Source organism: Camelus bactrianus, chromosome 20 (genome assembly GCF_048773025.1).
Source record: "Camelus bactrianus isolate YW-2024 breed Bactrian camel chromosome 20, ASM4877302v1, whole genome shotgun sequence".
Lineage (NCBI taxonomy): Eukaryota > Metazoa > Chordata > Mammalia > Artiodactyla > Camelidae > Camelus > Camelus bactrianus.
Genome location: NC_133558.1, coordinates 8,690,447 through 8,716,723, shown reverse-complemented (window position 1 = coordinate 8,716,723; position 26,277 = coordinate 8,690,447). Strand labels below are relative to the sequence as shown.

General features: G+C 45.4%; 1 protein-coding gene across 3 annotated transcripts; it reads right to left on the bottom strand.

The window, feature by feature from the left end:
• Window positions 1-1,020: 1,020 nt before the first annotated feature.
• SIRT5 (sirtuin 5) lies at window positions 1,021-25,033 on the bottom strand. 3 transcript variants are annotated; one of them, XM_074348121.1, is made up of 9 exons: window positions 24,652-25,033; window positions 20,169-20,318; window positions 17,524-17,657; window positions 15,962-16,187; window positions 13,191-13,278; window positions 12,363-12,416; window positions 10,771-10,894; window positions 8,665-8,780; window positions 1,021-1,555 (listed from the first exon to the last, which is right to left on the bottom strand). In XM_074348121.1, exons 2-9 carry the CDS (start codon window positions 20,281-20,283, stop codon window positions 1,480-1,482), a joined length of 933 nt encoding a protein of 310 aa, XP_074204222.1. In that variant the 5' UTR covers window positions 20,284-20,318; window positions 24,652-25,033; the 3' UTR covers window positions 1,021-1,479. The 3 variants fall into 3 exon arrangements, with proteins under 3 accessions (XP_074204222.1, XP_010944003.1, XP_010944004.1); XM_010945701.3 differs by lacking the exon at window positions 24,652-25,033 and adding an exon at window positions 24,375-24,531; XM_010945702.3 differs by lacking the exon at window positions 24,652-25,033 and adding an exon at window positions 24,384-24,519.
• Between the last annotated feature and the right edge of the window lie 1,244 nt (window positions 25,034-26,277).

Genomic DNA, 26,277 nt, shown 5'->3' with positions numbered 1-26,277 from the left:
GAACAGTTCCAAAATACCTGGGCCTTGGTCAGACAGAAATTACAAATTAAAATATAATCAGACTCCCTGAGACAGTCTGCTGACTTCCATCACTGCTAACACTAGGAAAATGTATAGAGTTCACTTTGAGAAGACCAACAACAAACCTATTAGAAGTGAATGATAGTATTGTATGTACACAAACTCCATTATAAGTATTACAAGTCCCCTCAGTGTACATGCTTTGATCGCCCATGTAAGGTATGAATGGAGCCCTCAGGGTGCCTGGCTGGTACTTCTGACCCCCTGCAGGTCATGGGCATCCCTCTTGCCTGTGCAAAGGATCCTTGGGATTTGTTAAAAGGCATGACTTGCAAATCAGTGCAAAGTTTTACGTCACAGTGTCTTGTCATCTATTTCTATAAAAGCCCAGGGTGCGATACGAAATGCAGTTTTCTAAGGGGCAGAGGTGATGTGGCCCAGCTGCGTCAGCACCCAGGGAGCCCACCTGATCCAAGGGACCTAGTTAGGAACAACCTTCCTTCACTGTTTACTAAAGGCCACTCCTCCCGTCAGGCCTCTGATGCTCGCCAGACAGCAGGCACCCTTGGGTGCTAAACTGGGTGGAGGGACTTGAGGAGAGAACTGTATTCTTACTACTTCACTCCAAGGCACTATGACACACATTTTTAAAGTCCCATGGGAAAAACTTTGAAATCTCATTGTCTGGGGAAGGCGTGTGTTTATGATATTGAGAAATGTGCTTCTGTGCTTATGATACTGAGAATCTGCCAACCGTCACCACTCCCCTCCCCTCCCCTCCGGGCTGCTGAGGCCAGTGCTAAATCTTAGGCAGCTGTGTTTGTCCTTGGGGTCATGTATTTGCATCACTCTCTTTTCGCATCCTGATTTTCTACCTTGTTGCTAATTTTCTCTTCCTTCCTTGCATAAGTTCTTGCTGTAAGCTACTCCCTTCTGGAACTTGAGGTGAGGCAGCCAAACAAGATAAACCCTGAAAAGACAAAGCCCCCAACAAAGACATCTCTTGGGGTAACATCTTTATACAATAAATTACCTCCTGTGGAGAGTGATTCTGTTTTTCCACCAAACCTTGTGCAAAAATTAGAAATACTGGGGTTTTACCCCTCTCCTTAAATCTTTGCCCAAATAGCAAAAATACAATCAGGATAATTACTTTTTTCAGACAATCTAATCACAAAATTTTTTCTCTCCAAAAACCAAACACATCAGAGGTATCTTATGTTTAGGTTCAAACCACATAAAATGAATTGACTCTACAGTTCTGTGACTTCTCCTTCTAGACGTGTTTACTACTGTCGCTTCCAATCCCTCATCGCTTATCAGCAGTTTGGATTCCAGCCAGGGAATCAGAAGGTATTATTAGACCTTCCAATGTTCAGCTCACCATCCATAAGACTGTTTCTCCTGTCTGTGGCCTGCTACTTAGCTGTGCTGTGATTTCTTCCTTCCCCAGGACAATTAAGAAACGGTTTCAGTTTCATGAGGAGCGAGGGCTTCAGGAAGAGTCGTCCCACAGGGCCCCTGGAAATGGAACCTGAAATAGCAGGACGAACACAGAAGAGTTAGGAGCAAAACGAATATTCTGCTTCCAGCAAGTCAGCTCTCTTAGTTACATGCAGAGGAAAATCCAGATTCTCACAAAAAAAGTCCATATACATTTTGGTACGCAGTTCTTGGATCTAGTTTCTGACAACTCCAAACGCAGACACTTCAGTGTGGGCTGGTCCCCGTCACCAAGGGAATCTGGGAAAGCAACTGCCTAGAATTTAGGTGCTATAAAGAACTTTATTTTAAGGAGGAAGGGGGGGCACGATTGTGAAGCGTACTTGATGACTGCTTTGCCAAACTCATAATTGAAATTGTTAGACTTACAAATCTACATACTACATTAAAGCAGCATTCACAGGTACTAAGGACAAGAGAGAAAGAACCTCCTGCACCAGGCAGACCACAGGGCTTTAACTGAATGTAAGGCCTCTTGAACCATCCATTGGAATTCACGAAAGTAAGAAAAAAGAGAAAGAGCGAACAAAGAGGAGGGAGAAAAAAAGAAGAAAAACCAATGATTTCTGCTTCCTTCAAGGGAAAACACTTAGGACGGGGGAAAAGCCCAACTAATTTTAATGTATTTTTTTAAGTGAAGCAGAGTTGATTTACAATGTTGTGTTAGTTTCTGGTGTACAGCACAGTGATTCAGTTATATATTTTTTCTTTTTCATTATGGGTGATTACAAGTTATTGAATACAGTTCCCTGTGCTACAGAGTGGGACCTTGTTATTTCTAGTGTATTCTGAATAAGAAAACTGAACACAATTAAAAATGAAAAAACATTCGGTCACATTATTTATTCGTGATAAAGCACAAATCATGGCGGCCTAAGTCCTGAAATACTCTGTGCTCTCAGTGGAGCGCCATGAACGGACGTTCCCGACCAAATGGCATCTCTGATCCTTTTCTTACGTGGGCATTTCAGCATATAACGTAGAAGGAGGGCTGAAATCTGAGCAGCAATGCTGTAACGAAATTCCTTTCATGCCCGCGTTTATGTGACCCAGTTTCTCAGTACTTCCATCTTTAAATATCAAGAACTAAGAACTACAATTGATACTGAAAAGGTGAAATTTAGCTTGGCCAGTAAAAATCCGCCCTGCCATCTCTCAGAGTGGAGTTAGAGACACAGATGCGGCCAGCTGCAAAGCTAATGACAAACAAGATTTTTTTTCCCCCAAGACAAGCTGCAAAGTATCGTAACAACTTCCTTCTTTGGGTGACCACTGCTTTTTTACTTACTGAGGAATTCTATTCTGTGTGAAATCACACACTATCAGGTACTTCACTGTTTGAAGTGACTGCGGTAAAGAATGAAACATCCCCTGGGCCTGGAGAGCTTTAGTCACTTTGCCACCAAGAAGCAGCCTTCCTTCCAGCCCAGGTGCAAAGCTCCAGGTAAGGAGTTTCTGGGCCCAGTGTCCCACATCTACCTTCAAGCTGTAGCTTCCAAAGACACGGGACCCTGCGACCACCACCTGCCCACCAGACCAGATCCAACCCCCTCCACACACACACACAGCCCTGCTGGTTGCTGAGTCTATTAAATACTTCATTTAAATTTCACCTAAACTTAACCTTCCTTCCAAGTCCCATAACAGCTCCATCTTTTCCTTTGTTTGGGGCCACTCCCTGTGGTTCCACTAGGATGGGTACGGCTCCTCACTGCGGTAAATCAGGAAGTCTGATCTTCTCGGAATACAGGTCTGTTTTGGGTGACCCTAGGCAGATTGGGCGACAACGCCAAGAACTCGGTCTCCTTCTAACAGTAAGTAATACTCAGCCATGGATATATGGATTCAAAAAACTCATACCCCATGCAGCTGTTAAGAGATGTACTTCCTATCAAGTTTGACTTTTATGGAATTATTAATCAAAATGTATCCGCTGCTAGGTGCTACAGATTACTGCAGTGATAATTCCATCTAGAAGAATTTTTCAATGCAACAATGTTTAAGTTTTAAGGGAACTGAAAATAATTAAATAATTCATATATTTTGCCATAGAGGTACATAATAGGAGAGTCAACCGAAGACTTTCAAGCATAAGAATGTATGAGTATAAATTTCTGTGGTGGAAGCAGAATGGGGACACAAGTTCAAAGAGAAAAAGAAAAAACTGTGATGGTTCTAACTGTTGAAAGGGGCTTGTATATTTATTTTGAAACGGGTCACGGTGGGGACCGAGTAGCTGTGACCTTCAGATTTGACAGGATACACCTCAACCAGGATAACGGCATTCTCACGTTTAAACGTCGGTATTTTATTTCCAATACACTTGGAATCAGAGCTTTTTCAATGATTTTGATAGATTTTAGACGTCGAGTTTAAAAGTATAAAAGGGGGACATGAAGCAAAGTGCTGGCTGCCTCTGTCCTGGCAGCCGGTGTCTATGCCCTTCCTCCTCGCGGTGCAGGACAACCGAGAGCACTGTGTTTCTTCCAGAATACGTGCATGCCGCTTTCACTGGTTAATGGAATTACGCAATTTAATTAAAAGCTAGGTAATAAAACGACAAAAATATAGCTATTAAAAGAGGGTTATTTCTAGGAAAATGAGCTGAGTGCTTTGGAAGGACATAGCAAGTTATTAAAAATAATTCTGTTAAAACTAGGTGTAGGTGGAAAGACGGGGGGGCTGCTTCAGGAGTTTCTTTTCGTATGTTCTTTCTCCACTTAAAAAAAAAAAAACCAAAAAACAGAAAAATATCAAAACCAGAAGTGTGTTTCCCAAGGTTTCCTGATGATAAGAATCACTTGGGTCACTTGTTAACGATATGAAAAAACAGTCCTCTTGCCCTGGAAATTCTGACTCAGGAAGTCCAGACAGGTGCCCTGGGATCTGATTTTCTTGGTTGACTGTTTTGTTTTATAAAATAAGGGCTGGGGTGGCTCTTGTCTTCAGGGAAATTTGGGGAACGTAAGGAGGATTATAAGTACGATTTATGCAAGAAAGGTGAGCCCTGATCAGCAGATTTCTACGCAGAGAAAAGGCCTTTAGCGCTATCACAAAAAAAAAGCAAATGAATACATGTTTATGCCTTAAATGAAAATGAAAATGAAATATTGAAGACATATGTCTTTTTTTTTTTTTTAATTCTTGCTTTAAATGGCTTTTTTGGTTAACAGACCACTAGGTCCCTTTGCCTGGACTCACAGGGCCCCTATGCCCACCCTGATAACCCAGCAGGCAGAGCACCGGACTCCCTACCAAATGGGGCCAACTGGGAATCAAAAGAAGTAACCCCATCACACTCTTGACAAGTGAACACATAAATAAAACAATCTGTAAAACCACCTTCTAGCTAAGAATTCCTTACACTTCCAAACTCCACCTGCAGTGAGCTCTCTTTGGGGGCACCTCCCCCACATAAACACGTCACTTCCCTTACTGACCACCTCTTCTGGGACACTCCCCCTCCCGCCCTCCCTCCCCTCACCTCCTGGCTGTCCCTTCAGACCTCAGGGCTGCCTTTGCTCCAGGTGGTCCTGGTGTCTGGAGAGCTCTTATTAGCCCAGATACACTCTTTAGTTAACTCCGTCAGCTTCTCCAAGTCTTCTCAAATCTCTTCTTAGTGAGGCTCAACCCAACTCCCCACTAAGTCCTGCAACCCATCTGCACCGCCAACTCTACCTTCGCTTTTTCCCACGGCCTGAATCCCACTTCTCACGCGCCACAGAATTTATTAGAATGATTGATTATTTACTGTTTGCCCCCACCACTAGAATGCCATCTTTACATGGTAGATTTTTGTTTTATTTACTAATACATCCTATACTGAGCACCGAGAACAGTGGTACATGGTAGGTACTAAGAAACATTTGTGGATGTTTCCATCCACTAATGGAACTAAATTCAACTAAATTCCACAGCTCAGAGAAATTCAAAGATGAACAACCTGGTGGTCACAGGGCCTGGAAGGCCTGCATATCGGCCTCTCAAGGAGCACAAATCCCGTTTCTGCCTGAACAAATGCACAGATCCTGACATGCCAACGACCCCTGGGGCTGAGTAGCAGTCAGAACCTTGAAGCCTAAATCCAAAAATTCCTAGTGTAACGGTTTTTCAGAAATCATCCAAGACAACCAGCAGGGGTGGGGAAAATGACAATAAACAAAACCGGAACCAGTTAACGCCTGAAAATACTAATACTTCAATGGGAGGCAAATTTTATGACTTGGTCTCTAAATGAGAACTGGGGCAAAGAATCCAGACAACTTGTGCAAGGTTGAAGGGGTCTTGTGAGATCCAAGTTTAAAATGGAGGCCGCATTCCTGCTACCAATTTAGGTAATAGAGAAAATCAGGTTAAAAGGAAATGCTCATTCCAATTTTCATTTTTCTTATTAAACCAGAGCAGGGCTTGGCAATTTTTTTTTTTTCTGTAAAGGTCCAGAGAGTAAATATTTTGGTCTTTGCAGACCAGTCTCTGCTGCAGCTCCTCACTTCTGTTGTTTAAGTGCAGAAGCAGCCACAGACAAGACAGGAACACACGGCCATGGCTGGGTTCCAATAAAACTTTATTTACAAAATCAGATGGTGGGGGATCTTGGCCTACAGGCAGTAGTCTGCTGACCCCTGACCTAGACCAAAGTTCAGCCAACATCTGGTACGTACGAGATGTGAGAAACCTGCTGCTGTTAAGCTGCGTATTTAGACAAGCGCCCCCCCATCACTCTAGGGTCGGTTCCCCACCTGGAAAACTGAGCAGGACGAGAAGATGATTCCCCTCGTCTCCTCTAAACGTCAGCTGTGACGACTCCTTAGATAAAAGCATCCCGGCTCCACTGGGCAGTTACACAAAGCTGGGAAGATTCCCAGACTTAGTGGTACAGAGAGCCCCAGCTCCCAGAGAAGCCCGCCAACACCCAGCCTCAGGGTTCCTGTGTTCTGTGCTGTTCCGTGGGTAGCTTGTCCCATCTGATCGAAGTCTTTAACTAGCTAGTGGCCTGCTTGTCTGAACAGAGACACCGCAGGTTTTCAGGGTGTGAAGCTGAAGACTCCTGGCTGAAGAAGGGCAGCCGCTGAGGCACGTCTGTGGCTTTAGGAGGCCCAGCTCACGCAGTAATACCATTAGATGCCAAGAGTCTCTTCTTCACTTGCAAGGAAAACCGCCCAGCTCAGTTTCCTTTCACATGAAGATATCCAGTCCCTGCTGGTCTGTCCTGGGCGTGAGAGGTAGAGGCCAACTTGTATCTTGGGTTGTGGAAACACTCAAGGTTTATTTTCTTCTTTTTCCCTATCTGCATCTTCTTGCTTTTCTACATGATGATTTGTTTTAATTCTGTACACTTGCTAGAGAGGAGCTGGAGATCAAATGACTGAAAAGAAGCCACAAGAGAAGGAGAATGGGACTGGGGGTGGAGCTCATTTCCAGCTTCAGGACGTCTGCCCCGTCCCACCCTGGGGCACTCTGGTGCTCCTTCAAGCGGACGAGGGGCTTGGGTTACCTGGCGGTGACATTCCTTTTGATGATGCTGCTAGTCCAGGTGCTAATGTACATGCCACAATGTATCTTAGTGGGTAAGTTAGAAGACAATAGTTTTTTTTAATAGAACAACTTTACTGAGATATAATTCACATACAATCCATTCATTTAAAAGGTATTCTTTCTCTTACTGATTTGTTTTCGTACCACTTTCAAAAATTAGTTGACTAAAAACAGAAAGTTTATTTTCTGGACTCTCAGTTCTATTCCACTAATCTCTGTATGTCTGTCCTTAGGCCAGTATCAGTCTGTCTTAATAACAGAAACTCTGTACTAAGTTCTGAAACTGGGCAGTGTGAGTTCTCCATTCTTCTTTCTGTTTTGGCTATTCCGGGCCCCTGGCATTTCCGTATGAATTTTTAGGATCACCTTGTCAATTTCAGCAGAGAAGCCAGCTGCAGCTCTGACGGAGACCAGGTGAATCTCAGCCAACCTGAGGAGTGCTGCCATCTTAATAACATTAAGTCGTCCGATCCACGAACATGGGTGTCCTTCTGTATCCTGAGGTCGTCTGTTTTGTTCAGCAACATTCTGTTGCTTTCAGAGTGTAAGTCTTAACTTTTAGAAGGCAGTTTTTTAAAACGCGTCTCCCGTGGTCCCACCACTTAAAACACAGATGAAGAACTAATGTCTGAGGACATAGGCTGTAGTGGATCAAAAAGACCTGGAGGCATCCAAGATGAAAACCAGCCCACCCCCGGACGAGGATCACATGAAAGTGCGTTTCCACACAGTCTGGGACACAGTTTTTTCCTTGTGAGGACTTAGAGCGTCAGTTCCCTTCCTGGCTGCACATAAGAATTACTGAGGAAGCTTATAAATCATGAGGCCCAGGCCCCGCCTCACCCCGATTACACTGGAATCTCCTGGGTGGTACAAGTCAGCAGAATTTTTAAAATGTGTATGTAGCTGAGGTAAAATGACAAGAAGTTTCAGTGAAGTTTTATATTTTAGTTATTCATATTTATTTATTAGTTAGTTATAGTCTGCCTGATTCTGGAAAGGAATGAAGCAGACTGGTAAGAATATACAAACTACATTAAAAGTGAAGACAGAAAAGCAGGGGTGAAAAAAAAGAAAGCAAAACAAAGGTGAAGATGTAAAACGGAACCTCAGAATGAGACTGCAAACGGACACCACGATGACCTACACTCTCCACACAAACTTGGGGAATGAGGTCAGGATCACAGCACGGCCAAGGGTACAGACATCCTAGGTCACGAGAGCAAAGAGCCCCACGATGAGAACAGTGGGCAAGGAAGTGCCGCATGGGTACCTCTACACCGATGAGCTGAGTACTTGGCTGACCTGCGACTAAATGCATTACTACACCTAGCTTATAAATACAAACAAAAGCCAAGTCCAAAGAATCAAAGACGAACTTTCAAAATATAAAAAACAAAAGCCCTACAGCCAACTCCTCATAAAAAGTCACAGCTACCTTAGTCTACAGTTAATATTTTGTTTTCTTCCATCGAAACAACTACAGGCCCAATAAGAAAACATCGACTCTGTGTTTTTGAATTAGAACAGTGGGTAAATCTGTTTGGGTGGCCGTGTCCAAACCCGCTCAGTTCCGTCCATCTCCCACCTCAGGAGTCCCTGTACCTGAATCTGTTGGTGGCTGGGGTGGTTTCCATGTTAAACTCGGCCACGGGCACGCCCCGGGCAGACACCTGGGGGGCGAACAGGGCGGCGGGATAGACCACAGAGGAAGTTCCCACCTACAAAGCAAACAGACAGAATGGACAAGTGACCACACTATGCAGGAGAAACAGTTTTTCAGAAAACCTTACATGAACTCAGGCCGGTTTGTGGTTGCAGATGTGAGGAAAGCTAAGCTGGGCGGGATAGATGGAGAATGTCCGAGGGACAGAGGGGAAGGTAGGAGGCGTCCTTTTGGCTGATCCCTGGAATTCGGAGAGAGTATGTGATTTGACAAGGGGAGGTGGTGGGGAGGGTACAGCTCAGTGGTACAGCGGATGCTCAGCATGCACAAAGTCCTGGGTTCAACCTCCAGTACCACCACGAAATACTTACATACATGCATGCGTGCGTGCATACGTAGATGCATACATACATACCAACTTAATTATTTCCCCCACAAAAAATTTAAAAATTAAAAAAAAAGAGAGAAGGGGAGCTGAGCATCTGGAGAGAGGGCAAAGAAATGACTTGATCGTCACCCAAAGAGGGTTAGTTTTATTTTTGTTTCTGCTCTTTGAAGCATGCAAATAACCCATGTTCCTTTTAAGTTAGAAAAGTCGAAGAAAAAACCATATACATGTCATTTATAATCCTACTTCCCCAAGATTTCACTGTGCACATTTTGATGAATATGCTTTCAGGTTTTTCTTTATGAATATGTATTTATAAACATTCTTTACAAGAACGGGGAGACCAGAACAAGTTTTACAAGCCAGCTTTCCTCGCTTAACCATCTATCAAGTGCACAGAGACCAGACTCAACGCTGGGGTGCACTCGAGAAATACAGGCTGAATGAACACGCATCCACGAGACAGTGCCTCTGCTTTTAAAGATGTGTGAAGGAAAACCTGAAAGCGTGCCCTCTGTCCCACTGACTCCACTTCCAGGAAACCTGTCCTAAGGAAATAACCTGAAGAGTTATGTCTAAGGACACTCATCAGGGCGTTGTCTAAAATATATCAGAATCTGAAACAGCCTGAATGTCCAACAGTGGAGGATTGGGTAACTATATCATTTTATATCCACGCAGCCGTTAAAAGACACCGTGGATTTGGACATACTGACAAGAAATATGCCGAGTGAACTGCTATGTGAATGAAGTAGCCTTAAAAACAGAACATACAGCATGAACCCGTTTTTGAAAGTGAATATGTGCACATGTGCATGAGAAAAGGTCTAGACCGGGGTGGGCAAGCTTTGTGTAAAGGGCCAGATAGTAAATGTTCAGGTTGCAGGCCATTCAATGTCTGTCACAAATAGTCGACTCTGCCATTGTAGTGTGACCACAGCCACCGGGCCAATAAAACTGTATTCACCAGATAATGTAAATTATCACAGTTTATCGCCACTGGTCTGGAAGAAAATACACCAAAATGCTAAGAGTGACTATTTCTGGATGGTGTAATTATTGGTGATATCAAATTTCCTCTTTATAAATTCATACTTTTTTGTATTTTCTCAAATATAATAATAAGTATGTATTACTTTCAAAATCAAAACCAGTAACACATTCTTTTCATTAACTTTTTTCCAGAGGGAAAGGCTTTGAGAAGCCTAAGGCATGGTTTTACATAGTTTCATATTTTAAGGACATACCTTTTCTTCTTTATTTTTTATTTTTTTCACTTTTTTAAAATTCAAGTATAGTCAGTTACAATGTGTCAATTTCTGGTGTACAGCACAATGTCTCAGTCATGCATATACATGCACATATTTGTTTTCATATCCTTTTCCATTAAAGGTTATTACAAGATATTGAATATAGTTCCCTGTGCTGTACAGAAGAAATTTGTTTTTTCTTTAAGATCATATCTTTTTCACTGTTTCTTAATTTTTCTGTAAAGCATTACCATAACTCTTCACACACACCTTAAGAGAAGGAAAGAAGGAAGGGAGGGAAGGAGGGTAAGAAGGAAGAAGGAGGAGGAGGGAGGGAGGAAACAAGAAAACCCGCCCCAGGCCTGGTGTTTCAGAGCATCCTGGGGACCAGGAAGGGTGTGACCTACCACTAGACACAAGTCACAAAAGGCCAGCTCTCTATCAACCGCCTCCAGGATGGCAGGGTCCAGGTTTTCTCCAAACCACACGACGTGAGGTCGCAGCAGGGCCCCGCATCCTGCCTCTTCACACCTGTAAGAGTGTCATCCTCAAGCTGACCCCAGGACCCGCTCCACCAGAGGGTCAGCCCAGGTGGACCAGGGGAAAGCCAGGGCCACCTCAAACCCGGTCTGTCCAGATAGGCCACTCTGAGCCCTCACAGCCCCCCACCCCCTCCCTCCCAGCCCACGGGAGCTTGTCCTGAAGATGAAGTACTAATTTTACTCATTTATAAAGTACTTATTTCGTCCGGATGCACTGGGCTGACCTGTTGGTGAATGCACTTCAGCCAACCTTGACATTCTCTTTGTAAACAGCTTCCTCTTTCCCAGTTACCTTATCACACGCGTCGGCAAGACTGTGCTCACAGTCACCCAGGCCCAGGAGGAGTACTGGACTCAGGCTTGCCTCCAACACGCCAACAACCCACTGATTTCATCAGTGACCTCCTTTCATTTTCTCTCCGATTCACCTCTCTCTTGCCCATTTATAGCCAAATTCTCCAGTGTCAGTTACTAAAAATCTCTCATCTTTTGCTCACTACTACCACTAGGCCATCTTGTATATACCTTCTAAAATCATCTCCCCAAACATCATTGTCATCATATTAATCTCCTAAAGACTTTTTTAGATTGAAACTTTAGCATTTACTAATGAGGGAAGAGGGTATAGCTTGCTTAGCATGCACAAGGTCCTGGGTTCAGTCCCCAGTACCTCCACTAAATAAATAAATAAGTAAACAAACAAACAAACAAACAAACCCACCTCCCCTCCTAAAATCTAGTAATGAAAACCCTTATTAAAAAAAGTTCCTGTGGTTAAGTAAACCAGTGAAATAACCACTCTTTGGAGAGTAACAATGTAATTCCGCATAGTCAATGCTCTGAGAAGTCCTGCAGTAAAGCAAACATAATTTAACTTTGTTTAATCTGGTGTTCCCGTATTTATTTGAGCACGACATCTTTTTCCCAAGTAATCCCTATCAACATTACATCGGTCTAATGCTAAATGAAACACTTTTGGAAGTACTGTTTTAATATCTAGTTTTGACAAATGGACATAGAAATCTTTCCAAGGTTTCTTGTTAAATCTACAAAAATTCTGTTTGGTCCTATAACTTCACCTTCACAAGACCTCTCACTGCCTGCATGGCCTGGGTGATAGCACTGACGAGGACGAGGAGGAGGAAGAGGACAGCAGTTAGGACGCCAGGCTCTACGCTTCACAGACACCAGGTTAGGTTAGCATCTGCAGCATGAATCTTTCCAGACCCCAAAGATCCCGCCTTAACGCACAGCAAAAAGGACGGGACAGAAGCGGTTCTCTCAAGCCTGGTTTGGTTCCTCCTTCATCCTTTTTCCCTTGGCCTCACAGGTCAGGGCTGGTTTCTGCCTTTGCATGTTTAAGAGGCATCTCACCAAATGAACTTAGATTTCTGACTCCTAATGTTCTTTTTCTGCAATCTGGAACACCCGATACAGATCAAAGCTTTTTTACCCACCGGGGAAGTTCCTCAACTGGGATTCTGGCATCCTGAGTTTCAGGGTCTGGAGCACTGAGGTAAATGATATTAGAAGAGAAAGAATGTCACTGGTGTAATAGAAGAACAAAGGAATAAGATAACCCAATAAGACTACATGCCTCACAGTCTATGGTACAAAATTTCTAATTAAAACACGCTGACTTAGAAGGGCACTCAGAGGACGGACACCAAACAATTAATCACGAGCGGGTCTGCCTCCAGAGAGGGAATCTGTGTGTGGGGAGGGAGTGGGGCAGCTGGTGTGCCAAGGGGGAGTTTCACAACTTACACTGTACATGTCGTCATAATTTGAATGATCTGCAGTGGCAAGATATTACTAAATTACTTGTAATAATTTATACTGATTTAAAATGGCCAGGTAGAATTTTTCTCAATGTTCTGAGTCTACTCTTAATTTTTTTCTCTAATTATAATAATAGTAAATGTTCATCATAGAAATGTTGGAAAGTTCAGAAAGATACAAAGAAGACATCAAGATTACCTATAACCCTACCACTCCTGCTAATGTTCTATTGTATTTTCTTCTAGACTTCTATCTATACATAGATACATCAACGTGTGTGTGTGTGTGTGTGTGTAAACACAAACTTGGGATCATACTGTATAGAGTTAGATTCCTTGGTACTCAACATTGTAAATTATGAGCAAAATATTTATCATCTAGCGGTACTGTATCTAGTCTTACTTCTCATAATTATGGGAATCTTAATGTTCAGCTTCTTCACATTTATATTCAACTTAAAAGAGAAAACGATATATGCTTATTCTGTAGTGCAGTCTAGTTACCCTTTTCCTGATAAAGCTGGACAAATTGGACTCTTGTAATTCTCGGCCACAACTCCACAAGAGGTACATCGAGTTTTAAATAAACTACCTGAAAAACACAAGTTAAAGAAGAGCAGAATTTAATACAATCAAGAGCAATCATCTCTGTGTCTAAAAGAGTACAAAATAATTCAGTTTTTGTGTTCACTTCAACAAACGGGCCCACCCAGCTATCAGGGGAAATATAAAGGTATGCAGTGCTATTGAACCAGCCAAGAACGTCTGCCCTCCTGGGCTCCGTAATTAGGCAGGAAGAGAGGAGGATGAAATAATTCCCTACATGACTAAGGAGCGCTCTAATTACCTTGATGTTCAGGTGGAACTGAGATGGCCACTAGGGCAGAAGAAGCCAATCTAAGCCCAAGGGCAGGATCTACTAAGTATATGATGGATCAAGGGTCAATAGCTTGGGATATATTTTTACAAAATCTTAATTTTGATTTAACAAAGCTTAAATCTTTTCTACAAAAGCAGCTCAATAAATAATCAACTAATAAGTGACAAAAAAAATTGTAGAAACGAGCGATGACTCTAGTTGGGCTTAACCAATACGTGGTGACCTCAGTTCACTAAATATTCACCAGGTGTCCAGGGTTGAGCACGTCACTTGCTGCACTGGACACATGTTGCTCCGTCCTGTCCCACATGCCTTCTGTGGGGACCATCTCCATCCCTCCTCTATCCCACGCCAAGCTGATGGAGCTGTCGATCACATCCCCAGACACCAGCTTGGGCACAAGGTCCAGACTGGTCCAGCTGTAGCCCCTACCCACCCTGGCAGTAGTGTCTGGTCAGAAGGGAGATATGTGACCCAAGCAAGGCCATCTAGAGACTTATTTTCTGAGGAGACAGCTAAACCAGAGGGAGCCTGGGCCACCAGATGCCACCTTTGCTGGCGCTGGTGTGCGGCGGCAGGTCTACTGCTGAGAGGTTAACTCAGAGGAAACAGAGTGCAGGAAGAAGAAGGCGAGAGTCAGAGAGAGGAAGAAAGGGACCCTGCCAATGCCATCTGCTCCAGTTTTGTGAGCCGATATGCCTATTTTGTTAGGTTTATACGCCGTCTTTCCCCACGTTAGCATCTCTGGAATCCAGACGTGTCCTCCAACTCTTCCTGGGCGACAGGAACACTTGCACCTACACAGACTTGTCGAGGAGGGTGATGAGGATGGAGATGTGTGGTGACTTGGTGGATATCCTCAGTGGCCTGGTGGACAGAGGCAATGTCCAGGGGAGATTTCAGCCAGTAAACCCCTGATGGGCCATTTGAGGAAGGAAATGAATCCTGGTTGTTGACTGGAACCCTCCCAGCCCAATAGAAAATGTGCAGAATGAGTGTCAGCAGCAGCTGGGAAGAGGGCCCGGCGGTCACAGGGGGGCCTGCGGTCAGGACACTCCTTCCTGACGCCCAGGATGGCACAGCCCATGGTGCTGTGTGGGGCGCAGTCACTGATGCCTCCGAGTCCCTCAGAAGCCCTCCTGAAGAGCTGCAACAGTGAGGAAGGCCTAAACCACTTTATTCCACCCACATTTTGTTTTTTATCTGCACGAGAGTGACATCGTTTCTAAAATCCGTGTCTAAGTAAGCTGTAACAAGCCCATTCTGTGAGCACAAAGTAACAATTCTAAGGGATAATAAGATGTCATCGTTTAGGCGCAGATTAGCTTTCACACTGAAAATGTGCTGCATCTTAAAACTGATGACATCTTCAGTTTGATGAAAAGAGGGGCTTTCTTTTAGTTTTATTTAAATTAGAAGAGAGTTCTCACCACTTGCAACCCAAGGTAAGTCTCAACTAGTGTGCGTATATTACCGTACTTAATCCTTAAAACAACCCAACAAGATAGGTTTATCATTTCATACATTTTATACATGGCAAGTAACATGGCTGTCATTCTGACACTGCAGAGACAGGAAGCACCACATGGAAAGCGGCCCAGACCCAGAAGAAGAAGATGCCAGAAAGACACAGGGTTAGTAGTTTCTGGGACACAAAACAGAGACAGGACCCAAGTGACAGCCCTCAGCTTCCATCAGCAGGCTGGTCACAAGCCTGGACAAAAATGGGCAACATCACTGCACACACACAAAACAAGCAACATTCCCCACTGGGTCTCTGCTTCTGGAAATTCCACGATTTGAAATGCATTCCTTGGGGCTGAACTTTTGTAGGCTCTTAAATGACCTTGGGAAGAAATCCCTTCGCGCCCATTTATTCTCTTGTAGGAATGAACTTATGAGATTTAGGAGGGAAAGCAAAAGAGGGGAGAGGATTAAGAGGATAAGACGGAAGAGGAGGGTGTCGTCAAGGGCAGAGAAGGGAAGCCCCGAGATGTCACAGACCTGGCGGGCTTGCCACAGCGAAGGTCACTGAACTGGCAGCTCCCTCAAGCCTCCAGGGCTGAGCAGAAGCCCAGGCTCAGCAGAGGATGACAGTCGGGGACACAGGGAGAGTAAATGGATTCCCCAGGGATGCCAAGTCTTCCCAGGCGAAATCCTGCTAAAGTCACAGCTGTTCAATGGCCCAAACCTCCCGCTTCCCCTGGGCCCTGCAGGGAGGGGAGCACGTGGCAGTGCAGACCTGGTTCCTCCAGTGTAACCTGTGGTCCAGACATCTGGGTCTTGTCAAGATGCAGCTCTGACTCCATGAGTCCAGCTGGGACATGTGTTTTCAGGTCTTGGTCCTCCCTGCCCCTCCAACTGCCTCCGCCAAGGGAAACCGGGGGCCCCTTACCATGGATTTCCAGAAGGTTCTTGGTGCCAGCCTTGCGGTGCAGCTCATCAATGTTCTGAGTGATGACCACGACCCGCCGGCCCTGCCCGTGCAGCCGGGCCTCACATTCGGCGATGGCGAGGTGGCCGGCGTTGGGCTCCTTGCTCAGCACCACCTCCCGCCGGTAGTGGTAGAACTCCCACACCTGGGACGGGTTTCGGGCAAAGGCCTGAGGGGTGGCCAGGTCCTGGGGGTGAGAGAGGAGGTGGGGGTCAGGGAGCTCTGATGCTCAAGAAGCCGAGTGGCGGGGGTGTGGAACCTGGAGGTGACAGCCAAACGCGGAGGCCCCCTGCGCTCTAGGCAGGCAGCTCTGGGAGGTGCCAGCGAGAACACGTCCCCTGTAGGTTCACGCAGTGTGGCCGACACGGGACTGGGGCCTGGACAGCAGCCTGTGTCCCAATCCTGGGACTTAAAGGCACCTGGGAGAAATCGGTTTTAATTTCCCCAGTGACAAGGCGGGGAGACTGCAGCCTGTCCCGTCTTCCACTCAGGTAAGTCACAGACATGACATAGAGTAATACGTGGGAAGGTAACGGAGGCTGGAATCTGCTTTTCCATGGAGCTCCATGCATGAAGTCAATCTCACTTATCCAGGACAAAAAGGAAGACGCAAAATGCCCAACTCAGGTACCATGGCCACAGCTGAAAAACTCAGTTTTCACAACTGTAATTATAGCTACACACACACACAACTACACGTATAAAAAACAGAATATATATTATAGTAACAGAACATATATATTTTAAGTACAAGACCTTTTCTGGGACAGAGAGATCTCATCTACGGCGAAAGCACAGGGTGGCTGGTGAAGGGAGCCTTTAGCAAAGACCTAAATAATCCAGACGCTGATTGCGCTGGGGGGTGGTAGTATGCATTTTATTCTACTATAAAGGTCACCCTTCGACCTGGTAGTAATGTCAGCCTTCAACTGGGGAGTGGATCACCTGTGTACGTCAGCCCTTCCTCCCTCCCTTCCCACCCTCCGCTCAGAACCCAAGTGGCCTGAAACGTACCTTAAAATTGGTTAATTTTATTGCATGTATATTATACCCCAATAAAAACTGAATTTAAAAAACTCCACGCCCCTAGAGAACTTCCATCCTAACAGTCTTCTTGTAAAGTTTTGAGCATCAAGGCCTAAGCCTTTAGCAATTCAACACTGGTTTTCATATGATAAATTCATAGATTAAAACTGTGTAATTCTTAATTTCAGTATCTATAGAAAAGCAATGAATTATGCTAAGCAAGGTTTTCCTGATCCCACTTAACTACTGGAAGAAATCTGCCACCTGAATAAGCACAATCTATACATACCTGCAAAGACAGGACAGAGGCTGCTTTGCTTACATCTGGATCTTAATCGGGTGGACCCTGTGTCGGTGCCAAAGAGAACCGGACCAAGGGGTCATCATAAATTTCAAAACGTTCCCCTCTGGGTTCAGGCTTAGGTATGGGCTCTGAGTCAGACTCTGTTATGGCTTCATTCAGAAGAGCCTCTTAAAGTTCTGGACGCACTACTAACCTGAGCTTGCCATCTCCGCCAGTAACCTCCCGCTCCTCTGAAAGTCGGAATCCCACTCTCAGCACTCACACCGGCTCCTGAAATGATGGCTATGTGCTTGGCTTTTGCAAAAATCTTCCGAAAGTCTGCCATATCTAAAGAGAGAATAAAACCTGGATCAATCCAGTGTACTGTTTGGATGTTTACACCCCGAATCAACTGCCTGTATTTTGAAACTTGATCTTCTGTGAAATTATGCTTTAAGTTACCCAAATAAAAATCATACCCACACCATGAAGACGCTACCCATGCAGCCTGGTGTGTGAGTGTACAGTGTCTTAAGAAAGAAGGAGGGGCTTGGGGCACACAGCGCTGGCTTTGAGTCCCATTCCGCCTCCCACCCCACCTCCCACAAGTGATATTTTATGCAAATGATGGATCCCCTGCCCTCCTGGATTTCCCTGGCTGTGTGAGGTACTCAGTGCCTTCCCTGGAGCAGAGCTGCTATGAGGATTAAAAAAGGCTAATGGACGGGCACGTATCTTCCTTCTTAAAAATAAAAACAAGCTTGTGTGTGTGTGAGGGCTGACGTGGGGCCCACTGGACCCTAGAGTCTTCCCTCCCTCCCCAAATTCACTTCGCTTTGAGGATCTTGTTAATTGCAGCTTCCCTCAGCATCACTACCAAGGTGAGGCTGAGGGTCCCTCCCCTGTGAGCAAATGCGCTGTCCCCATCTGGACACATGATCTTCTCTGCTACGGCTCAAGTAAGAGCTGGACTTTTCAACAAGGTGTCCCCAGAGACTTCGGGTAACAGAAGGGAACTGAACACAGAGAGTAACATGATAGCAGACACTCGTGGTCATGGCCTGTGGCTTGCCCTCCAGGACTGACAGCCTCATCCTGCACCTCCAGGCATCCTCCCACCCGATCTCAGACCCACAGGGGCAGCAGCCTTCCTTTAGTGATGCTCACTACGCCCCTCACACGAACCACAATGTGGACTTTGCCCCAGAAGCAAACATCCTCATCCCAGGATAAGGACGAGGAGCCAGACTTGGACCTGCCATTGTTTCTCCTGGGCAGCAGACGTTAGATGAGGGCACAGCACACAGCAGAGATTAGGTGACAGCACCCCCTCTCTCCCAGGCACTGCGCTCTATAAATGCTGGGACCCCGGCAGGCCAGGCCTAAGCGGTTTGGAGCCAAGCATAAGCTGTGGGAGAAGAGACTCCCTCTTCTGCCTCCATCCCTCTTCTGCCCCGACCCAGAGAAGCGAGTGTGGGCCAGCACTGCCTGTGGCCAGCCTGGGCCACTGGAGCAGGGTCTGCCCGGGGAACAGACATCTTCTAGGACTAACACACTGAAGGTTTGAGCAAAAGTGGAAGCAAGTTCCTTGGCTGATGGACCAGGCTTTCTGGTCTCCCCAGGAGGCAATGGCAACCAAGGCTAATTAACCCTTGGACTCAATGAGCATCCCTGAGACATGGAACCAGTGATGGAGGAAAGGACGGAAGAGAACGGGATGGGGGCTCAGAGACAAGAGCTGAACATTAAAGGCAATGTGACTCCACTTTGTACCCCACAAGGGGAAGGTGGATCTTACTGGTTTCTCATACTTGACAGCGCCCTCTAGGCAGGGATGGGACTTCCTCACCCTCGTTAAACCCAGAGCTGCTTTTATGGCCATCCCAGGACAGAGAATCTCAAAAAAGAGTCAACCTCTCCTCCCCTTCCCTTCCTCTCTGACTACTGGGAAGAATAAACAAAGAATAAAAGCAGACCCTCAGACACAAAGAAGCAGAGCTCCAGCCCTCTCCCCCCAGCCTTCCTGGAGCTCTGGGACCATGTTTTCAGCAACATCAACTCAAAGGAATGAAGGTGGTTCAGGCACACTGTTCTCTTCGGCTGTAACCAGCTCAACTATCTGCCAGCCACGCCAGCACTCTGCCTAAATGCGCGTCCCTGTCAGAGAGAGACTGTGTGAAGAAGGTCCTCTAAAGCTGTCCAACCAGGAAGAATTCAGAAAAAGAAACCCAGTCTGTGTGGATTAGCATTTGGAATCTGATCTTATCTCCTGGAAGAACAAGCTGCTTAAGAAGAAAATGTACCCGTACTTTTCTAGGAACTATGTCTATGACTCCTGGTTTCACACCCTTCCAACGTCCTTAAGGACTTCAAAGTTCATCCATGAAACTTTCCCCAGCCCTAAAGGTCTTTTTCCACCTCAAACGTAAACCCTGTCATCCTACCAACTAACCGATTCCTGGGTCAGAGTTAACGTGTAGGTTTTCATCAGGCAGAGATACAGATCATTTCTGCCCAGTTAGAAAATTTAACCCCATGTTATCCCATAGGAAAATCACTAGCTTTCTTGCCCTGCAGAGAGGTGAGGGGTTTAAAATATAAATCACGTGCAAAAAGCTTAAATGCAAACATTCTGGAAGAAGTGACAGAATGTCTTAAATGGAGTGAACATGGCTATTGAGAGAGAATTCTGACGCTGTCCTGGAAAGGACTTCCCTAAGGAGAAGAGAACAGACCGACTTTCTCTAACATCCTGCCCCGCACACACTTCAATACAGACGGTCCCTCTGAAAGTGCAGGGACTTTCAGGCACTTCAGCTTTCACTGGAGATGAGATGGCAGGCTACTAGAAAGACCTACCTGAGCTTGGACGAGCCATTGTTAGGCAAATCTTGGTTTGTTTGGAGGCTGGAGACTTCAACCCACAATACAGCTGGGAAAATAATCTGCTCGGGACAATCTGGAAAGGTGGCATCAGGTTTTCTGTGTAGCACTAATTCTTGAGATGCGCTTTAGAAAAATCACAAAGAGAAACAATCAGAAAATGCTAATATTTCTACAAATATACATATACACATATACATACACATGTATACACAGAGATATATATTACACACACACATATATATACACACACAAATGTAAGAATGCCTTTAACAAAAATCTTTAGTAATAATCTTCACGGTGTTCATCCCCTAAATAAGCTGTTTTGATTTGTGTGCTCCTCGGCACCCGGAGCAGTGGTTCAGAGTGGTCCCCAGGCCAGCAGCAGCAGCAGCCTCTGAGATCTTGTTAGAAATGCAAAGCCACGGGCTCCATCCCAGACCCACTGAATCAGCAACTTTGTCGGGGGTGGGAGTGGGGCACATCTGTCTCCAGGTGATTCTAACGAATGCCCAAATTTGAGAACCACTGCCTTAGAGGCTTGGGAAAGAGTCAGCTGTGAGAATTCATTTGAAAAACAGGTTCTAGTGCTTTTAAAAAGGTATGAAAACCACTGGCCTCTCAACTTTCAGTCAAAATACTACTTCTGTGTGACTGTAAGTTCTGAGAATTGAACTAGGCAGGGAAGATATGTACTATGACAACAAATAGGATCAAGGTGACATCGTGTCAAAGAAACATGTGAGTCTCAAAGCACATTGTAAATCTTTGTCTGTCCCTGAGGAATTTTATAAAAGACAGACAGACACAGAGAAAGGCATAATTTGGATCCATGACATCAAAAGGGTAACTGACAAAAGGGTAACTGACTTCTATCTAGTAAGTCAAATTTGGGGGACAACTCAGAATTAAAGGTCTGCATATACAAGAAAAAGAGAAAAATAACACATTTTCCAAAACTTTACAATCCCTTTGGAGGAAAACCTATCAAAATTACAAATGCATTTCCCCTTTGACCTAGCAATCCCAAGTCTGGACATTTTTACAGCCGTGAGACTTGCACACATCCAAAATGACACATCTCCAGAGTTGTTCTTTAGACCACTGTGATTAACAGCAAGAGACTAGAAACAACCTACACGTCCATCCAAAGGGGATAAGTTCAATAAACAACAGCACACTCACACCATGCAACATGGCTGCTATAAAAAAAGATTCTACTTATATGACATTCTGGAATAGGCATAACTGTGGGGACAGAAAACATATCAGTGGTTGCCAGAGCAGGGAGGAGTGAACACACACAGGGGTAGGGGGACCTGGGGGAGTGACGGGATTGTCCCACATCTTGATTGTGCTGGTGGTTACACGACAGTGTTGTCACAACCCACAGACCTCTACACTAAAAAAGCATTCATTTTACTGCTTTTATATAACTTATTATATAAGTTATAAAATAGTTTAAAAATAATGGGCATAGAGTTTCAGTCTTTTTACAAGATAAAAAGAGTTCTGGAGATTAGATGCACAACAATGTGAATGTACTTAACACAACAGAACTGTGCCCTTAATGATAGTTAAGATGGTAAATTTTATGTTATGTGTATTTTACTACAATTAAAAAAACAAGGGGGGAGGGTATAGCTCAGTGGTAGAATGCATGCTTAGCATGCAGGAGGTCCTGGGTTCAATCTCTAGTACCTCCATTAAAATAAATCAATCAATAAAGAAAACTAATTACCTATCCTCCCCAAAAAGAAAAATTAAAAAAAAATTATTTTAACATTTTAAGAAAACAACTCAAATGAACAAAGTCTAATTAAATATAATTTGCTGGTTCACAGTATTTATAAGCAAAGAGCTGGCTGGCTTCAGAAGTGAATGTTGGTCTATCAGCAGAGCAGAGGATACTCAGAGAGGTTAAAAATAAATGTCTAGCAGGGAGGGTATAGCTCAGTTGTAGAGCGCATGCCCAGCATGCATGAGGTCCTGGGTTCAATCCCCAATACCTTCAATAAAAATAAATAAATAAACCTAATTACCTCCCCCCAAAAAACAAAAGAAAACATGTCTGGAAGATGAGGCTCAAAAATCTGAGTTCCAAATCAGATTGTTTAATTCCATAAATCACTCCAATGTTCAGATTTCACAGGTTTAAGAAAAAAAAAAACAGAATAAAGATGTTCCTTCTTATCTGATAGAGATTCCCCAGAATGGGGCAAAAAGTCGGGTGCAAATAGCATTTTGTAAGAGAAAGGGAGGGGGGATATACGTTATACCATAGTACTTATTTGCATTTGCATTTTTTAAAAACAGAGGAATTCCCAAGATATTAGTAACGAGAATTGGGGTGAGAAACAGGACGTTTGGAGACAAGAGTGAAAGCAAGGGTTATCGATACACGTGTTCACTTGCTATTTGTATTATCAGTGCTCGCCAGGGAAAGCCCACGGACATGCCTGCAGTCTGGAAAGGAGAGAAGTTCGCAGTGAGGAGCTGCAGGCATCTCAACTGTTAGAAAGGGGTTATTATGGGATGTGGGCTTGTGCTGGGTAAGGTCAGGGAGGGTTCACGGAAGGAGGCTTTCATCTGGATTGGATGCTGTCAGAAAACAGGATCCTTTGCTTGGATATTTCAGTGAATGAGATGTAGGAGGAAGGAGTGAAGTGAGGCTTGAGCCAGGATTGGTCAAGAGGCAGCAGGCCCTTCTATTAGCCAGGATAGGAGGATGTTTTGTCATTTACGTGGTTAAGACAAAGTTCTTATTTATGTCTGCGTTCAGACCTAATTATGTAGTTGTCTTATTTTTGTCCTGCCTCCGTGTGATCATGGGGTAGGTAGCCTTGTTGGTGTTCTGTGAAATTATTTATATTCAACAGGCCTATCAAATAGCACCAGGCCAAAAGACGGAAGCAAACCAAATGCCTATCAACTTACAAATGGATAAACAAATTGTGGCTCATCCATACAATGAAACACTATTCAGCCTTAAAAAGAATAAAACCGGTCGTACCTGCAGCAACATGGATGCATTTTCAGTCTTACACGATAGTAACATCACAGTGGAAAAAATCTGGCAGGTACTTAATCAAGTGACCAAAGTTAACACCACCAGTAGTAAGACATACTGACTTCATCTACCTCCTGATATGATGCAATGAGAAGAGCAAAACATCACCTGGGTGGTATTTTTCCCCAGAAATGCATTAGGTCAGACAAACCCCAATTGAGGGGGCATTCTGCAGCCAAAGTGGCCACCAGTCCTCTTCAAAAACGTTCCTAAGGTTATGAAAGATACACTTGTTCCCATTTGCAGACTAAGGAGACATGACAACTAAATGCAGTGCGGGACCCTGCGCTGGATTCGAGACACGAAAACGGACCTTAGCGGCAGAATTTGAATGAAGTTAGCCAGTTAGTTAAGGGTACCGTATCAATGTAAATGTGCTAGTTTAGGTGATCTCAATGTAAATGTGCTAGTTTAGATGATCGTACCCTAGTCAGGTAAGACGGTAACCTCAGGGGAAATGGTGCTGGTACATAGTATATGGGAACTCTGTGTACTGTGTTGGCAACATTTCTCTAAACTTAAAATTATCGCAAATACAAAGATGCTTTCTTTTGGAAAAAAGAAAAGCATTATGCTAAGCGAAGGAACCCGGACACAAAAGACTACTTACTATATAAGACCATTTACACATTCCGAAAGGGCACAACAGAAATCACCTTCGTAGTTTCCAGGGACTGCGGGGGCGGGGGAGGGGACGCAGGGGGAGCCAGGGAAAATTCTGTCTTTATTTTGTGGTGGTTTTTCAAAACTCACAGACTTTATAATAAAAAGGGTGAATCTTATAGTGTGTAACTTACATTTCAATGAACTTCATTTAAAAACAAGAAGCAAGCGTGTCAACAAATCTTCCTTGCAACTGGTCTCTAATATAATCAAGAGGAGTGGCCTCTCCTTCCTCTCACATCTCACACATCTCACACATCTCACACCTACAGCCCGACTGCTCACAAATCCTCACGGCTGCAGCGTTCAACTACATTCCCGAAGCCGGCCGCGCCCCCGGCCTAGGCCACCCGCATCTGCCACTCAGGCTGCTGCAGTGCCCGGGGTGACTCGACTCAAAGGGGACGCCCTGCTCCGAGCCCCCCGGGGCTCCCCTTCCAGCGGCCTACCAGGCTCACCGGCTCCGGCCTGACTTTCCAACCTCGTTTCCAGCAGCTGCCCCCGCGCTGTGCGGGGAAGACACCTGGCCTCCGGCTTCCGCCACCGGAAGCCCCGGGGGGTCCTCCCCCTCGCAGTCCCACCCCTCGCGCCCTCTTCCCCATCTCGCACCCCCTCCCCCACCCCGCACCCCCCTCCCCCTCGAGCCCTCTTCCCCACCTCACGCCCCCTCCACCTCACGCCCCCTCCCCACATCGCGCTCCCCTCCCCCTCGCACTCCCTCCCCACCTCGCCACCGTCGCGGACCCGGAAAGCGGGGACGCGGCCGTGCCGCGCATGCGCGCCGCGGCCGGGCTGGCTGGCTCCGCCCCCGCCTCCCAGAGCCCCTGGTCACCCTCGGCGGGTGTAGGCGTGCTCATCTCCCCTCCAGGGAGCCCGGGAAGGCCGTGGAGACCCGGGTCTGGGCCCGGCGCAGACACACATGCAGGAGGCCCGAACGGCGGCGGAGGCGGCGGCGGAGGCGGCGGCGGCGGCGGCGGGACGAGCAGGCCAGGGGTGGAGCGGCTCGGCCCACCTGCCCGGGCTGCAGTGGCCCCTGCTGGAGACCCACACCGGGCCGGGCTCCTGAGCCCTAGACCCCGTTCCCTGGGCCTGTGGATCATCCAACAAGATTGTTTCTTTGTTTGTCTTTCTTGAGTAGGACGGCTGGGCGGCGGAAGGGGGCAGGATCCTGCTTCGTCTTTGTGCACTTCCCAGACTTCTCGTGAATGACGATCTGCCAAATTATTGATGGTTGTTTTTGTTGCGTCCAATAAGTATAAAATTAACATGTAAGAAAGCCCATTCTTTCGTGTTAAATACTTGGGGTTGGAGGAGGGGAGGAGGGGAACTTTTTCTTAAATAATTACTGCTACTTTAAAATTTCTTGATCGTTGAAATTCTAACGTGATTTGAGAAGCTGTACAAGTATAGGCAGAGTTGTTTTCCTGTTTACATTTTTTGAGTTTGTTTTGGGGGGGAATTGATAGGCTTCTAATTACTGTTTACTTCGTTGTTACATTGCAGTAAAAAGTTTTAAAACCACACACACAAAACTCCTAAGGTGGGAGAATTCCCCGTGCATGGGAGTGGGGTGCAGATGGTAAGCAGTCAAAATAAGGACACGTACACGTGACAGTAAGCACCATCTCTTTCAAGTGTCGCCTTAAATTGGCCTCTTTTGGTCTAGAAATGCTTCACATTCCAGTAGCACAACTACACATTTTCCAGAACCCTCAGATGGTTGACAAGGTATCCATCCACTTGCCTGTCCATCTTTCCTTCCACATGCTCCACTACGGTTTCCAGAGAGACCCTTACACGCTCCAAACGTGTTGGCATTTAAACACAGCTTTGCTTTCTACCTTCTTGGTCAAAAGAGGCCAGTGGCAATGAGGAGACCCCGGACTGTCTGACACATAAAGACAGCTTTGGATCACAATAGTTACAGAACAGCCACAGGGAAAGAAGTGGAAGGCAAATTTACAAGTGTCCACCTACTCTGATGTCTTTGCCCTTTGGCAAAAACTTTGTGGTGGAAAAGGGCTCTCCTCCTTCACTTAAATTTCACGGAGCATCAAGATGGCACCTAAGTGGTTCATTTCCACGATGGCGACTGACTCTCACACTTCTCTTATGCTATCTGTATATTATTACAGGAGAGATTTTTTATAGTGCTTTATAGGTCCTAAGTGCTTTCAAATCATTAATAAGTCATTCTTCCCTGAATTTTCAGATCAATGGTAACATCTTCCGTTTTAAGTGCAGCCACCTGGACGTAGAGGTTAAGTGACTGACCCAAGGTCAAGGGGTGAGGCACTGTCACACCTGGGATTGTATAATTCAATAGAAAAAGAAGAATCCAACACCACATCA

What these genes read in the sequence shown, in the direction of transcription:
- SIRT5 (XM_074348121.1), bottom strand. Translation starts at nt 20,283, where the DNA reads ATGCCACCTTTCCAGATTGTCCCGAGCAGATTATTTTCCCAGCTGTAT. An exon ending in GGCGGAGATGGCAAGCTCAG is followed by an intron (nt 16,188 to 17,523) that starts GTTAGTAGTGCG and finishes TCTCACCCCCAG; the next exon opens with GACCTGGCCACCCCTCAGGC. An exon ending in GAACCTTCTGGAAATCCATG is followed by an intron (nt 13,279 to 15,961) that starts GTAAGGGGCCCC and finishes TGTGTTTTTCAG; the next exon opens with GTAGTTTATTTAAAACTCGA.